The 14043-nt window shown below is 39.7% G+C and overlaps 3 protein-coding genes across 24 annotated transcripts; 1 reads left to right on the plus strand and 2 right to left on the minus strand.

Moving 5' to 3' along the window:
* Nucleotides 1–196: 196 nt before the first annotated feature.
* LOC113690153 (peptide-N4-(N-acetyl-beta-glucosaminyl)asparagine amidase A-like) lies at nucleotides 197–5910 on the minus strand. 2 transcript variants are annotated; one of them, XM_027207979.2, is made up of 4 exons: nucleotides 1262–5910; nucleotides 1022–1071; nucleotides 611–695; nucleotides 197–496 (listed from the first exon to the last, which is right to left on the minus strand). In XM_027207979.2, exon 1 carries the CDS (start codon nucleotides 4293–4295, stop codon nucleotides 2433–2435), a length of 1863 nt encoding a protein of 620 aa, XP_027063780.2. In that variant the 5' UTR covers nucleotides 4296–5910; the 3' UTR covers nucleotides 197–496; nucleotides 611–695; nucleotides 1022–1071; nucleotides 1262–2432. The 2 variants fall into 2 exon arrangements, with proteins under 2 accessions (XP_027063780.2, XP_071915852.1); XM_072059751.1 differs by lacking the exon at nucleotides 1022–1071.
* Nucleotides 5911–6918: 1008 nt separating this feature from the next.
* LOC113690155 (NADH-ubiquinone oxidoreductase 20.9 kDa subunit-like) lies at nucleotides 6919–7703 on the minus strand. The gene is made up of 2 exons (XM_027207981.2): nucleotides 7442–7703; nucleotides 6919–7272 (listed from the first exon to the last, which is right to left on the minus strand). The coding sequence occupies exons 1-2, from the start codon at nucleotides 7593–7595 to the stop codon at nucleotides 7118–7120; spliced, it is 309 nt and encodes a 102-aa protein (XP_027063782.1). The 5' UTR covers nucleotides 7596–7703; the 3' UTR covers nucleotides 6919–7117.
* Nucleotides 7704–8694: 991 nt separating this feature from the next.
* LOC113690154 (transcription termination factor MTERF9, chloroplastic-like) lies at nucleotides 8695–12416 on the plus strand. 21 transcript variants are annotated; one of them, XR_011818636.1, is made up of 8 exons: nucleotides 8695–9195; nucleotides 9643–9697; nucleotides 9772–9965; nucleotides 10048–10737; nucleotides 10985–11439; nucleotides 11690–11744; nucleotides 11834–11898; nucleotides 12079–12416. XR_011818636.1 is itself a non-coding variant. In XM_072060313.1 (5 exons), exons 1-5 carry the CDS (start codon nucleotides 8860–8862, stop codon nucleotides 11294–11296), a joined length of 1587 nt encoding a protein of 528 aa, XP_071916414.1. In that variant the 5' UTR covers nucleotides 8695–8859; the 3' UTR covers nucleotides 11297–12416. The 21 variants fall into 21 exon arrangements, 1 of the variants encoding a protein (XP_071916414.1); XR_011818628.1 differs by having other exon boundaries at nucleotides 10985–11744; nucleotides 11834–11928; XR_011818630.1 differs by having other exon boundaries at nucleotides 10985–11744; nucleotides 11834–11928; nucleotides 12082–12416.
* The last annotated feature ends 1627 nt before the right edge of the window (nucleotides 12417–14043 follow it).

Here is a 14043-nt window from a genome sequence, read left to right on the forward strand (position 1 = left end):
GTGTGAGAATAGTTCCATCCGTGCTACATCTACAGTCTTTCTTTTGTTTACACTGATACAGGAGTTTATGTACCGAAATTCATGATTGATCGAAGGAAAGATCACCATCCATCATGCACAAACTGACTGACGATTAAACAGGTTGAGGAAGGTGTATTTGTCTGTCACCTCTTCTGATGCTTTCTGGGGAAAAGACTGACCTCCTCAAATGTGGTTATTTTTGTTACATGACTGCAAATTCCTTGAGTTACACAAAACAGGAGTCACAATCCGTATGTGGTGTACTACTATGAAGTACGAACCAAACCCAGAATTACAAGAATAAAATCTCCTTGAAACACAGCCCACAGACTGCATAAACTCGTACCCGCATCCATATCTATCAACATTTCAACAATGTACCCCACAAATGTCCTCAAGGCAAGAAAGGTATAATAAGCTATAGTATTTTAACCCGTGAAGAATCTTCTCCAAGACTGCCATGGTAGCCATCCACCTGCCAAGAAAGGAAGGGAATGCAGTCAAAGAGAATAAGAACGCACAGCGATGAAGGTTCTTCTGGTCGTGTCTTCCAGTTTGAAGAAAACAGAGAGTTGGTTAGAGAAGATACCACAGGCAGGACAACGGACGTATTGTTGGTCAGTCCGGAGAACTAGACCTGACCCTTTACATTCTCCACATTGCCTCTGTTTCACCTGCACGTTGCAATTTTCCATTTTTTTTTCAGTAAAACTACCTCGTGGACTATTCCTAGGCATTTCAGTAATCTTTTCTATTTTGCCTTCACATGGTATCAGAGATATTTGCTCTAGTATTTGCACGAATAATACTAATTTACCGCACCAAGCTCCCCTTTTTTTTTTTTCAAAAAAATTTCCTTCCTTTTTCGTTTCAATCATATATAACAATCGACAATAATAAAATCTGGATGGTAAATACTACGTACTAATCAAATTTACTCCATTCTCTACATCAAAATTCAAAGTAGTACGATAAACAGAAGGATCCTGGAAATGCTTACAATTCTTTTGCCGAACTCAATTCCAGCAACCATAAAAGGTGTAATTCCAGCTGCCAAAAATTACAACGCAAGGCAAGACTTCTTGAAAAGTTTGTATTCATATATTGTGAGAGCAACACTAATAATAATAATAATTTTTTTTTGAAAAAAAAAACTTTTCCCCAGACACCACTCATCAGAGAGACAGAGAGTGAACACCCGAACAAGCCAAGATAATTAAACATGGTCAAGGTCGAGTACCTAAAGCACCAACAACAATTTGCCATGTGACCACAGCCCGGGCAGGGTCAGAAGTGAAACTGGAAACCTCGGCCAGGGCGGATATTCTTGGCTTTGATTTCTTGATTTTGAGAGATTCATGACTTGTAGTAATACTAGTAGTGTTTCCACTGGGAGCCAGAGATATTGGCTGGGAAAGTGTTGTGGTGGGGAATCTGGTTCGGGTGGTGGGTTGATTTGAGCTTCGTATAAAGCCGCCGCTAACGACTGCATACCCCATCTTCGCTTTTGATTAAGAGCAGGGCCAGGGCCAGGAAGGAAGTCGGCCGGGAAACTAGAAAGCTTTTAACTTGTTCCGTTCGTTGATGATTCACAACATTTTTGGCTATGGCATTTTCGGTTTAGTATTTATTAGAGCCACAGAGTAGGAGCCGCTGATACTTCTCCACGTCCACTTGGACCTCCACTTCGCGCCAAACCCAGATATAAGTAGGTCATATCATACTTCTTCACGTCCCCCTTTTTTCTTTTTTCTTTTTTTTTTTTTCCTTTTCTTTCGGTGGAACCTGACCATTGCCCTAGGCCCCTAGCCATGAATTTCTTCCGCTCATCAAATTTTCATTAGGCTCCAGATGTTTGCCGGAGAGCAAGACGGATCATGGACTCATCAGCTTGGTTGATGACAGAATGCTGGACGGCAGGTGTCTTCTTGTTCTACTATAGTTGAATTAGCCGTCTATCCAATCATGGAAGCGCATTTTAGCGTGTCATGCATCCAATGATTGTTTTAGCACAGCGTATTGCTTTTGCCAAAAGACGTGAAAAAGGCCAATGCAGCAGCGGAGCAATATGGTTGCCGCCGCGGTCAACAATGGAGGGGCAAAAAGCATCCAACATCCATCAAGTATATTAAGCTAGGACAAACAAGTAAATAAAGCTGATTAAAGTAGCTGTACAAAACTTAAAAGAACCTCTGAAACCAAGCGGTTTAAATCAAGAACTGTCCAGATAAACTGCAGCAGAGCACAAACAATCTATGGCAAGCTGCAAGCTTGCTTCTACTTCCGGACCAACCGCGGTATATCTAGGTTAACTCAGTCTGGGCTTCAGAATTCCCCAGGGGATACTTCAGAATTTGCAACACATAAAAGTTTTAACTACAAAGATTTCTTAAAACAAACCAAAAGCAAAATTAAGAGGAAGTTGCACATAGAAGTTTAGCAGCGTCCTTAAGAAGAGTACCATTTTCAGCTTCAACTACCCGCGAGTAGCATTCTAACCCATCCTCGTAACTGTAATTTTGCTCAGTACTTGCACCACCAGAAAGAACTTCATGATCCTTGACAGACATCCACCCACTCGACTTCTGGCTGTTTTCCAAAGTGCTTTTAGCACGCCCTACAGTCTTCTTCTCCTTCACCGAATTTGTCACCCTAGCGATCATCGAATAAGTATTATTTCCCCCAGGAAGTGTTTCAGTGGTAATTTTTAGCGGATAAGTTCTTTTAGTCTTTGTATGGAGAATCCTGTACCCAGTACCAGATTCAATCCTCACTTTAATCTTTTCCATCACTTTCTGCTTAACCAATTTCCGAGTGCCATTGTTTTTAAACTTTATAGAGTTCTTGAACTTCAACTTTTGCGAAACTGAGGTAGTAAAATTGCCAGCAGTTGAGCTCACCCAGCCATAAATCTTAGTCTCCCTCTCTGCCTCGATTTGAAACTTTCCATCAAGCCCATCAAACTTCAATTCACGCTCTAAAGAAAACTCCGGAGAACTAAAAGCAATTCCAGCCTGAACCTCCTCTGAACCAGCATCCAACCAGAGATGCAAATTTGCATCCACAAGCCAAAATGAAACACCATCGGCCACTTGAACCGAAAAAGAATGCACCTTCCCGTCGAGAAGCAAGCCTAAATAGGGTGTCAACTCTACATCATATGAAGGAAGATCAAATGCTCCAATGGAAACCACTGGCTCCCAAAATAAGGGATTAATTCCACCAGTGAATATCACCGGAAAAGGTACCACCGATCCAACAAGATTCCCATCAATCATCACCAAAACTTCACGGTAAGCACCGTGGCCTCGCCCTATACTCACCTTATTCATGTTTGCATATGAATCAGAAGGATTCACATGCTGAGCCTCATCATCATTTGCCACCTTTAAGTATGAATCAGGAGGGTTAGAGTACCAAAACTCATCATTCCCATGAAATGACACGTAAATTTCAACCACAGCTCTATATGTATTCTGAGGAATTCGAACTCCTCTGGAATGAATATCTGATTCATTCTGAATCCTAAACCAATACCCTTCATCTCCAACCTCTGAAATAGGAATGATCAAATCCGCTGGTTTCTCATATAGTAAATCAAAGGAACCCTTTTCAGAATCCACCAGTGGTTCTAAAGGGTTGTACGCAGATTTCAATTTCCTACTACTAGGCCAGTAATTCTCTGAAGGCAAAGCTAACAAAGGCTTAACATTTATGGCGTTAGCATCATAGTAAAGGAAGGTAACATTAACTTGGTAAACGCCAGTAAAGACATCATTAACGATGTTTTCAAGCATGACGGAGAGAGTAAGGTTGTTCTGTGATAAAAGAGAAGAATACCTGGTGACGTCCTTCCTAACCGTCCAGAAAATTCCATCAGCTGTGGGCTCAGCCGTGCTGGTGCGGATCAGCTCGGCTCCACCGAGCCAGAGGGCGGCTATGCGGTCGTATTGCTCCCCTTGACAAGAGGCTTGGATCTCGAGAGTGACGTGAGTCCAGATGCAATTCAGGGGCGGAAAGTAAGGAACGGAGAGGGGGGGAAGGCCGCAAGTGTTGCTGAAATTGTGAGTGAGGATTGGGAGAGTGCATGTTGCGTGGACGCCGTCGAATGGAAGTGGCTTGGTGACTTCAAAATATTCTTGCGGTGGGGAAACGTTGCGATCATTTTGATGGAAAGAGCGTTTTGTAAAGTGAGATTGATGGAAGGGTAGCGTTCTGCACTGAAGTGGAATAGTGAGGCGCAACAGGATCAGTGAGAGGAAAAAAGTTTGCATCTTGGCTTTTTGGATTGTCTGGTTTGGATGGTCAAGGAAGAACCGAATGAGTATAGAGTATAGACAGGGAACTCAAAGAAGAGGAGGTTTTACATGGGTTTCGATTTTCTTGGATCGGGACTTGGTTTAGCCATTGATTCTGAGGAGTTCGATAAGTCAGATGGAGAGTTGAATAGAATGAAAGTCAGTAATGGATGTTTGGTGGCCTTAAACTACATAATGACAAGTTAACTTTCATTTTGATGGAAAGACGAAAGAGCGTTTTGTAAAGTGGGATTGATGGAGGGGGTAGCGTTCTGGACTGAAGTGGAATAGCGAGGCACAAGAGGATCAGTGAGAGGAAAAAAGTTTGCATCTTGGCTTTTTGGATTGTCTGGTTTGGATGGCCAAGGAAGAACCGAATAAGTATAGACAGGGAACTAAAAGAAGAGGAGATTTTAGATGGGTTTCGATTTTCTTGGATCGGGACTTGGTTTAGCTATTGATTCTGAGGAGTTCGATAAGTCAGATGGAGAGTTGAACAGAAGCTTGAGCAATGAAAGTCAGTAATGGATGAATGGTGGCCTTAAACTACATGATGACAAGTTAACTTTGATGAATCGAATAGGCTGTTGAAAACGAGAAGAGCTTCTATACGTGTCCAGCGGATATAGGGCAGATAGGTAGATTTGCTGTTTTTTAATTCCTGCATGGGACCCGTGGATATAGAACAGATAGGTAGATTTGCTGCATTTGATTCTTGTCATGGGACCGTACCCCGTTGAAAATTTCCAATATGAAAATTTTATAGTATTTAATGCAACAATCAGCAACTCTTCCCCCCACTTCCTAAGAATCTTCCTGAATTTTGTCCTACGATGCTTTCACTGGTTGAGCTTTAGTCAACTGTCCGTGCGGGCATTTTTATTAGGCCAGCAACAATGCCAAAGTCCGATTTGCACTATTCGCGTCAGCTTCTCCATCAATCTTGACAATAGGTTTTAAAAGCTTCAAGTCTTCTCTTATTTTCGTTCATTCTGAAGCTCATGAAGCTAAGGCAACTAAAGCTAGGAGTAAATGCTCTACAAGCCAGCTAATCCCTTCCAGGAAACAAAGTAGAGGGCGCCGATCAATTCTGAGTTACCAGTTATGTAGCTATGAGTTATGATGTCCTTGTTTCCCTCCTGATGTTTTGTTTTCTTCCATCTTCCTAAGGAGGAATAAGATTAACCATCACCTGTTTACACCACACAACTTCAGTGACGACCACTGTCGAATCTTTCTGCTGGCTTCCAACAATGTCATCGCATCTGGAAGATGCTTATTCACATACATATGACAATAAACAAGACAATCCCATCTGGATCATGGCCTTCCTGTATATTGTAGAACTATTCACCAATTTGCAAGTGTGAATGCAAACTGAAATCTAAACCATAATCCCTTGCTCTTTCTATTGGACATCTGTTAAATGTATCATGCCCCGTAACTGATGACAGAATACATTGCATCCAAAGCAAAAATCGAAGGCATGCATTACCATGGATTTGGAGAAGATAAAAGAAGAGCAATCTTTACTACAAGCTTGGATCTTTAACTCATAAGGACAATCAACTCATTGTTTAACTCAGTATCATTAAGAAGTGTAGTAAGAAGAAACAAAGGAAGAAAAAGAAAAGTAGAATATCCAAAGTGTTAATCTTCATACAAGGAAACATAACAGGTTTGAATGAGGGGTACATTGTTGTTGAGAAATCAACTCTTAATAGATTTTGATGGTCACAACTAAAAAGAAGTATGCACCTCAATTTTGATTACAGAAAACTCATGAGCTACTGTCGAAATGCTAGCTTCAACAAAGCATGCTTGGTTCGTGAATCAATACAGACTCGTATTCAGAGCTCAAATAACATTAAGAGACCACTCATAGAACTCACTATGATGTCCATACTTACCAAAGCGCAATTCAGGTTACAATATAAGCAGAACGATGCTTGCAGTAATGGCAATCATCCTTGAAGCAACTTTTGAACTATATATTCCATGCATGAACGATAAACTGACCAGAGTGGAGAACCATTATATTAAAAAACTGTCATTCCTTATGGATAACTTTAGCAAAACCAAAAGAAACATCTAATAAATGTCCGATTAAGCAGGTAATGATAAAGCCAACAGATGCAACTTCCATTGACCTAGAGCATCATATAGTTCTCAATTCAAAAAAAGGGGCTCTAAGTGCTCTCATCATAATAAAACCTTCAATGTTGAGATGGACGAGTAACCATGACAAATTATCAAACACAATAAGCAAAGACCAGCATAGGCCCTAGGCACTACCACGACAATAAGCAAGCACTGCAAATAAAGTCTCAATCAAGCACCGAGACAGCAAACTTAAGCAACTTAAATCTTTCTATTTTTCGATAGAAAGGAAAAGATGAGGGGATCTAAAACAGAAGTCATTTGACAATGCTACTCCAAGATATTTGGCAATGCGGTTTCATATATCAAATATTCATCAGCGACAGCTTTTCAGAAACCCAAAAAAGCCCAAAAATACAATGACACCAATTAGAGTCCAGCTAAAAAGGAAAAGAAGAAGAAAAGCTTAAGAACTGCAGGGCTAAGACAACAATCCAAATTGGGAGTAAAAGAAGCATCTTGAATGATCAATATATAAACTGAGAACAAAAACAATCCGAATCAAAGAGTAGCCAGAGTCTAATTATTTCTCATAGCACCTTTTTCACCAAAACCGTCACAAAGTTCCTTCCTTTCCTCAATTATCTCTAGAAAACGTAAAGAAATGCTACAAATTAGCACAAGACAGGGCAAGAACCCTAGAGCAACTTCTTGTACTTGGCTACCTCTCCATCATTAGGGAAAAATCCCATAAGCCTCCCTGCAGAATTCTGGTACGCGTACATGAACCCACCCATCAGTCCAATTAATCCCCCAGTCACCATTGATGGGCCCCTTATCCCAGGCTTTATTCCTAGAAAGCACAGGAAAAAAAAAAAAAGAAAAAAGATCTCACTTTTACGACCAAAAAAGATCAAGTCCACGATACGTATATTGAAGAACAAATTAACCTAAGAAAAGATAAAAGAAGCAATGGGTTATTGAAATATGAGCACAGTAGGACAAAGGGATCTTGCGGATACCGGAGAGGTAGCCGACCGTGACTGAAACGCCGGTGATGGTGGTGAGGCGGAGGTAGTCAAGGGTGCTGAAGTTGCCCACGACCTTGGTGAAGGGTGGGTTGCGATCTATAACTGGATATTCTGGCTTTGCTGATGCTGTGATGTCTGTATTCATTTTTTGTTAGCTCTTGTTTTTTCTTCTAACTTTTCACTTCTTTGCAGCTGCTCTTCCGAGGAAAGACTCCCAGAGGACTGTAAAATCTCTCTGCTTTGCTGCTTACTTCACTGTTTTCTGGAGAATAAAAATGGTCAGGTAAGTTTGGGTTTTAGGTGGGTCCACACGGGCATATCTGAATGTTGGTCTGCGATTAATTGCAGTTGGGCCGCTTGTTCTAGGCCACAGTGATTTTCAACAAGGTAGTAAACTGAAGGCCCATTAGTTCGAGGCATTGGATGAGATCTCGCGTCTAAGATATGTATGTGGTTTGTACAATTACACAATTAGGCCTCCTCCAGACAATTGAGCTTTCAATTTATTGGCGAGTGAGCGTATTTGGACACGGGATTCTCTGAAAAAAAAAATGTAGAATAATAGCGTAGCACATTTTTCGTAACATGTTATACCGTATCTATACATCAAAAAACGTGGTTAAAAAGAGGAAAAGGCGATTCACAAACATGTTCGTTCATGATGTAATTAAATACGAGTCACTATTTTTTTGAATAATGAGTTGAGTAAACAAATTTAATTATTCAGTAATAGGCAACTCGAGAATGATATTTAAGATTGTCACTTCTCAAATTCAAAATTGATGGTAATTTATCCGCACATAATTTTTTTCTTTAACCTCTAAACCCACCTATATTAGGAGATTTTTTTTTTTTTTCCAAAAATAGTTGTCCAAACTTTGGTCTTAAAAAACGTCAAAAGTCTCCATTCCTCCTAGTTCCCCTTCCCAATTGCCATGAAAAAACCTCCTCATTAATGGTAAGATACAACAAAAACTTTTGTGCTAGAGTAGGTAAAAACTTTTGTTTGGATTATTATTTTTATTAAAAAATATATTGTAATAATTTGATACATGTGAAATTAAAAAATAATTTAAAACGCGTTCAAGAGAACGTAAAAATTTTTCTCCAAATACCAAAGCATGTAAAAGAATAAATGTGTTGGCTCTTGGCTCACTACTTCACACTTCATCAAAAAAAAAAATAATAATAATAATAACAAAAATCACCCGCCTCCTGCCTCAGACAAACACTTGTGGGAATAAGTAATGCATAATTTGACTGAACTGATGACGGAGGGCGACCCGGGGAGGAGATGATATGCGAACCAAGAAGATAAGATAGATGTTGTACGGTCCTCTCCCTTTAAAGAAGAACTTGTTTTTGCTGTCAAGGGCTTTAGGGTTTTAGAGTATATTCTTCTTCTTGCTATGTCAGTCTCCTTTCACTCTTCCTACTATGAGTGTGCTATTAGACAGCATATGGCTACGTGCCCAAGCTTCAATTCCGCATTATTTTGTGCATTTCCCTTTCAATCTTCTTCTCCTTCTTTAATCTTCTTAAATTTGTCCCGTGTTTCTTCTGCTGATGGAAGCAGAAACATTAAAAATAGAGTTATATTTAGCAGAATTGGCGTTGCGTCATCTCATTCCAATCCGAATATTCTCAAGTCCAAGCACATGTCTAGGTACGGCCTACCGATTTCACCTTATGACACAGAGGAAGATGATGCTGAAGAAAACGAGGATGATGATTGGTTTTCTGACGTGGGTTTTGTTTCTTTATCTTTAATTGCCTGCTTAGCAAATTAGTTGGGTGTTTTTTTTTTTAATTCCGTTCTTCCCTGAAAGCATACTTTTCTACTGTATTATTATAATTTTTTCGTACTTAAGCAGCTTTGTTTTAAATGTTATTCAAATTAAGCAAGATTAACTTTTAGCAATTGGTTATAGATTTGCTTGAGTTTTCATTTCAAAGGTGCAACCTTTAGATTCTGTAGTCTCAATCGGACTATTCCAACATGGATTCTCTGCTGTAGGTTTCCATTCGATAAATATTACTCGAGGTCTAGTTGCAGAAACGAATTCTTGCTTCAATTTGTTCATTTCACATTAGCTAGTAATTGATTGCAAAATTTACATGTTATATAGAACTATCCTTATCTTTGACTGCATTGCTGCTCGCTTTTAACGATGTGCTATCAAATACTGTAGGATGATTCTCCAGGAGATAAAACAAAATCGTGGAATGCAAGCAAAACAAGGCAAGGTATACTTCAAGTTCTCCACGATAAATTACTTCAATCTTTTGTTTGACTATGACTTTAATAACCTCTTATGCAGTCGAGCACGAAAATTTTGAAAGTCGATGGGGTGTAAGATCATTGAACTCTGGGAAAAGCCTAGAAATGAACAAAGGCAGGTTTGGCAAAAGAAAAGGAAGAAATGCCTTATACATGAGAAACACTGGCAGTTTTCATAATACTTCAAAATTTTTAGCGACTGCTGGCTCATCTGCTGGAGATGCCAAAGAAACGGTACGCACTATAACCATTAAAATATGTAAAGAATACTCTGTTTTGCAATAGTACTTGTATGAACTTTATATGGCTGAAGCAGGACGTGGGAATATCCTCTAAGACCAAGTATCACCGTTTAATAGAAGAACTAGATTTAGACGAAGGATGCTTCGCACTTCTTGATTATCTCAGCGGCTTTGGACTAAAAGATTCACACTTTATCCAAATGTATGAGAGACACATGCCTTCCCTCCAGATAAATGTTGTATCAGCACAAGAAAGATTGGAATTCTTGTTGAGTGTCGGTGTTAAGCGCAGAGACATTAGAAAGATGATAATGAGGCAGCCTCAGATTCTTGAGTATACGGTGGAGAACAATCTGAAATCCCATGTAGCTTTTTTGGCTGGTTTGGACATTCCAGATTCAAAAATAGGGCAGATAATTACAGCAACTCCTTCCCTATTTTCTTACAGTGTGGAAAACTCATTAAAGCCCACAGTGAGGTACCTGTTGGAGGAGGTAGGTATCCAGAAGAGTGACCTAAGCAAGGTTGTACAGTTGAGCCCTCAAATCCTGGTTCAGCGGATTGACAGTTCGTGGAATACTCGTCTCAAATTTCTTGCCAAAGAATTGGGTGCTCCCAGAGATAGTATAGTGAAGATGGTAACAAAGCATCCCCAATTACTTCATTACAGTATTGAAGATGGATTACTCCCAAGGATTAATTTCCTGAGGAGTATTGGGTTGTGCAATGCTGACATATTAAAAGTCTTGACTAGCCTTGCACAGGTTTGTTTGTCCTTATTATGAATGAAACTACTTTAAGATGATGTAGCTGCCTGAGCTTATGTTTTACAGTTGTTAATTGCATCATCTTATTGCTTGCTCATTTTGATAATCTATGTGCAAAACTATTTTGAATGTTGACAATAAGAGGCTTTTGATTGTGCTTATGCGATCGAGAGAACATTTGAAATGTTTTTGTTCCTGGATTATCTTCTCATATGGCTCAGAGATGATTGCAACCCGTGTGCAGGTGCTCTCACTTTCTCTGGAAAAAAATCTGAAGCCTAAGTACATGTATTTGATAAATGAACTTCGAAATGAGGTTCACTCTTTGACCAAGTATCCAATGTACCTGAGCTTGTCTCTGGACCAAAGGATTCGGCCTCGCCACAGGTTTTTGGTTTCTCTGAAGAAAGCTCCAAAGGGACCATTTCCTTTAAGTTCATTTGTGCCAACTGACGAGCACTTCTGTCAGCAATGGGCAGGAACGAGCTTAGACAAATATCTCGAGTTTCGGCAGAAATTATTGCTCAGGGACTTTGCAAAGAAGTATGAAAGATAACACAGCAATATTTAAATTTGAAATTTGTCTTCTTCAGACATTGTAGAGGAAATAATGTCTCTTCTATACCATTATGCACCTCTTTCTTGAAGCATTCAAGAATTTGTGAGGGTGAACCTCTGATGCTGTTTCACAGATATATGGTAAGAGAGTCTTTGCCTTCAGTATATTGATTGGTTTCAGTTACTCACCTAATTGGACTGGTGAAGTACTTTGTTAACACCATAAGGTTTTGGATTAAAAATCTTAGAGCATTAATTATGTTCAAATTGTGCATTTGCTTCGTCCTCAGACATCCTCAGACAGAGTGCGATGCACTGAGCATCTCATATTGAAGATTTTATTTGACTCTGTCACTGTTCTCCTTGCCTGTTACTGGCAATGATCTAACAGGAAGCTGATATATTCATGGTTATATAAAAGCCAAAAGTGTCGATGAACGTTCAAGGTTAGCCCTTTCCAAAATGATGCTATTTCATCATTGGATTTGCTAGTATTAAGCTCGTGTCTGATGCCTCTAATTTCAACCTATTACAGGTTAATCCTACTTGCATTTTATCTCAGGGTTTTTTTTTTCTCTCAAGTGGCTTACATATTTTCTGGTGAGAAACCAGAGGTTAACAAGTCATTGTGTATGTGTTATTCTCACATTTCTGTTATACATTTGCTTTGCAACAGTGTGTCATTTTTGTACTGTACCTACAAGTCCTTGGACCTTGGTAATTTTCTTTGGCTGTTAATGCCTTGAAACATATTCTTACTTCTCATTTCATTTTTGCCAGAAGTCCTGGATGATGTAGACTGCTGGAGTTCCAGTATTGCGTTCAGATCAAAGGAATCAATGCATATGGATACCAGAAATATAGCGACAACACCCACTTTACAAGCCATAAAGAAGCATGTGTGAGGAGCAGTACTATACATCTACCTGATCTGTATCTTATCGAAACATGGTCTGTTTAAAGTCCAAACAGAGAAGGGGCAACTGCCTAAACTCTGTAAAATTTGTCGGATAGATTGTAAAATCATATGTTTAGCACTGTGAATCACATCATTGTAAAATCTTATGATTCATGTTGTCCATTTTGTGGTCTAAACAAGCAAAAAGGCCTTCTGCAAACTTGTTCTCAAGCAATATCAAGGTGGTGCCAATAATTGAAAGAAGCAAGCCTTCAAATCTCAACAGAACAACAATTATCCCGGAACCTGTATGCATCAGGATACGTGGCATGGTATGGCATCCGAAAGAAGGATTAATTAGCAGTTGATGACACAGTTTCCTTAACAATCAACGACAGAATGATCAAAGACTGTGGCCAAGAAAGCGATTAGTCTCATCTCATGTAACACAAGTATTAGAGTTCCACCTGTCAAGACTTAGGATCCAGTTCGGGGAAGGACCAAAATGACATTGATGAATTGCCACCTTGAAATTTACCTTGTTCAAGGGGAAAAAAATAAAGATGTTTAGAATTTATTTATCCAGGCAATCAGGCGCTGGCTTCTCCTTAATTGTTACTATTTGGCACCATGCGTTATGTCAACTCAAAGCGTGGGACCTGATGGTTTCCTGTTGCCATCCAATTGATGACTCAACTAAATTCATTATCCAACGGAGGAAGAAAACTCAGTGTCACTGTTGCTGTACTGGTCCTTCTACACTCCAACCGGGGGATCTTTGTTCTTGATCCCATTAGCTTTTTGTCGGGACGTTATTATATATTTGACATTTCCATTTGCATGGAAGAAATGAAGCTTCTATCTGCAGCTACTGTGACGTTATCTTTATTTCCCGAGATTAGCGGGCCTATTTTTGCCACAATCCAGCCATCTTTATGTTTAATTTATGTCTATTTTTGATGAGCTCAAGAGAACGTTTTGATGATCCGGTTTTCAAACAATTACTACTAGATCAGTGCCTGATCATCATCGGCCTTTTTGAGCATCTTGGTCTGCTGGATCCAGGTAAAGATGAAGATGAAGATGAAGAGGAAGAGGGGCAGTCCAACTCAAGGTGACTAAACACAACCTTACACATTCCAAACCAAATCGAAAACGGGGGCGCCTATCACATGTCACTTTCCAGAATTGCTGTACAGCAGGATAAGCTTCGGCTTAAGTGTGACCTTCCGCATATGCTCCATTTACCTTTATCACGAGGGTCAATTCTCACATCATAGGCTATACAGAAACTTATATTTAACAGGGCCCGTCCATTGCTTTCCAGAGGGACAACGCACCTTCAACCTTTTTGGACAAAAGCAAGCTTTATGTTTGTGTGGTACAGTTTTATTTAGCTGGAGAACGGTGAAATTTAAGAAACGAAGCGAGGAAAAGGGTAACCGAATCCAATATATCTTTTCTAATCTTGGACTCTGAAAGCCCCACATATTCCTGTTACTTCCCTTCTGAGGGGGAAAGCAAGATGACCATGGAACAGAGAGCAAGGCACAAGCATATTCGCCAACGGTCAGCAGATTACACAGAACTTTGCCATAAAGACCCTAAACTCCAGGTGCAACACGAACAACCACAGAAACCACCTATCATCTCAACAATAAACCCTTGGTCATAATGACTTTAGGCCGAAAAGGCAGTGCAACATGAGAAATCAGTTAGTCTAACAATAATTCTATAAATGAGGCTTTTTTCAAATCCTCAGCATGGTGGCAAAATGTGCATAGCTTAAGCAAAAGATCAAATAACAAGAAACTAGCAGGTTGGCATGGATAAATTGATCGAAGTGG

This window comes from Coffea arabica, chromosome 7e, assembly GCF_036785885.1.
Source record: "Coffea arabica cultivar ET-39 chromosome 7e, Coffea Arabica ET-39 HiFi, whole genome shotgun sequence".
NCBI classification, from domain to species: Eukaryota; Viridiplantae; Streptophyta; class Magnoliopsida; order Gentianales; family Rubiaceae; genus Coffea; species Coffea arabica.

Excerpts from the sequence above, each read along its gene's own strand:
- LOC113690153 (XM_072059751.1), bottom strand. The coding sequence starts at position 4,295 with ATGCAAACTTTTTTCCTCTCACTGATCCTGTTGCGCCTCACTATTCCA.
- LOC113690154 (XM_072060313.1), top strand. The coding sequence starts at position 8,860 with ATGTCAGTCTCCTTTCACTCTTCCTACTATGAGTGTGCTATTAGACAG. Across the intron at positions 9,698-9,771 it reads TGCAAGCAAAACAAGGCAAG|TCGAGCACGAAAATTTTGAA; the intron begins GTATACTTCAAG and ends CCTCTTATGCAG. Across the intron at positions 10,738-10,984 it reads TCTTGACTAGCCTTGCACAG|GTGCTCTCACTTTCTCTGGA; the intron begins GTTTGTTTGTCC and ends ACCCGTGTGCAG.
- LOC113690155 (XM_027207981.2), bottom strand. The coding sequence starts at position 7,595 with ATGAATACAGACATCACAGCATCAGCAAAGCCAGAATATCCAGTTATA. Across the intron at positions 7,273-7,441 it reads CACGGTCGGCTACCTCTCCG|GAATAAAGCCTGGGATAAGG; the intron begins GTATCCGCAAGA and ends TGTGCTTTCTAG.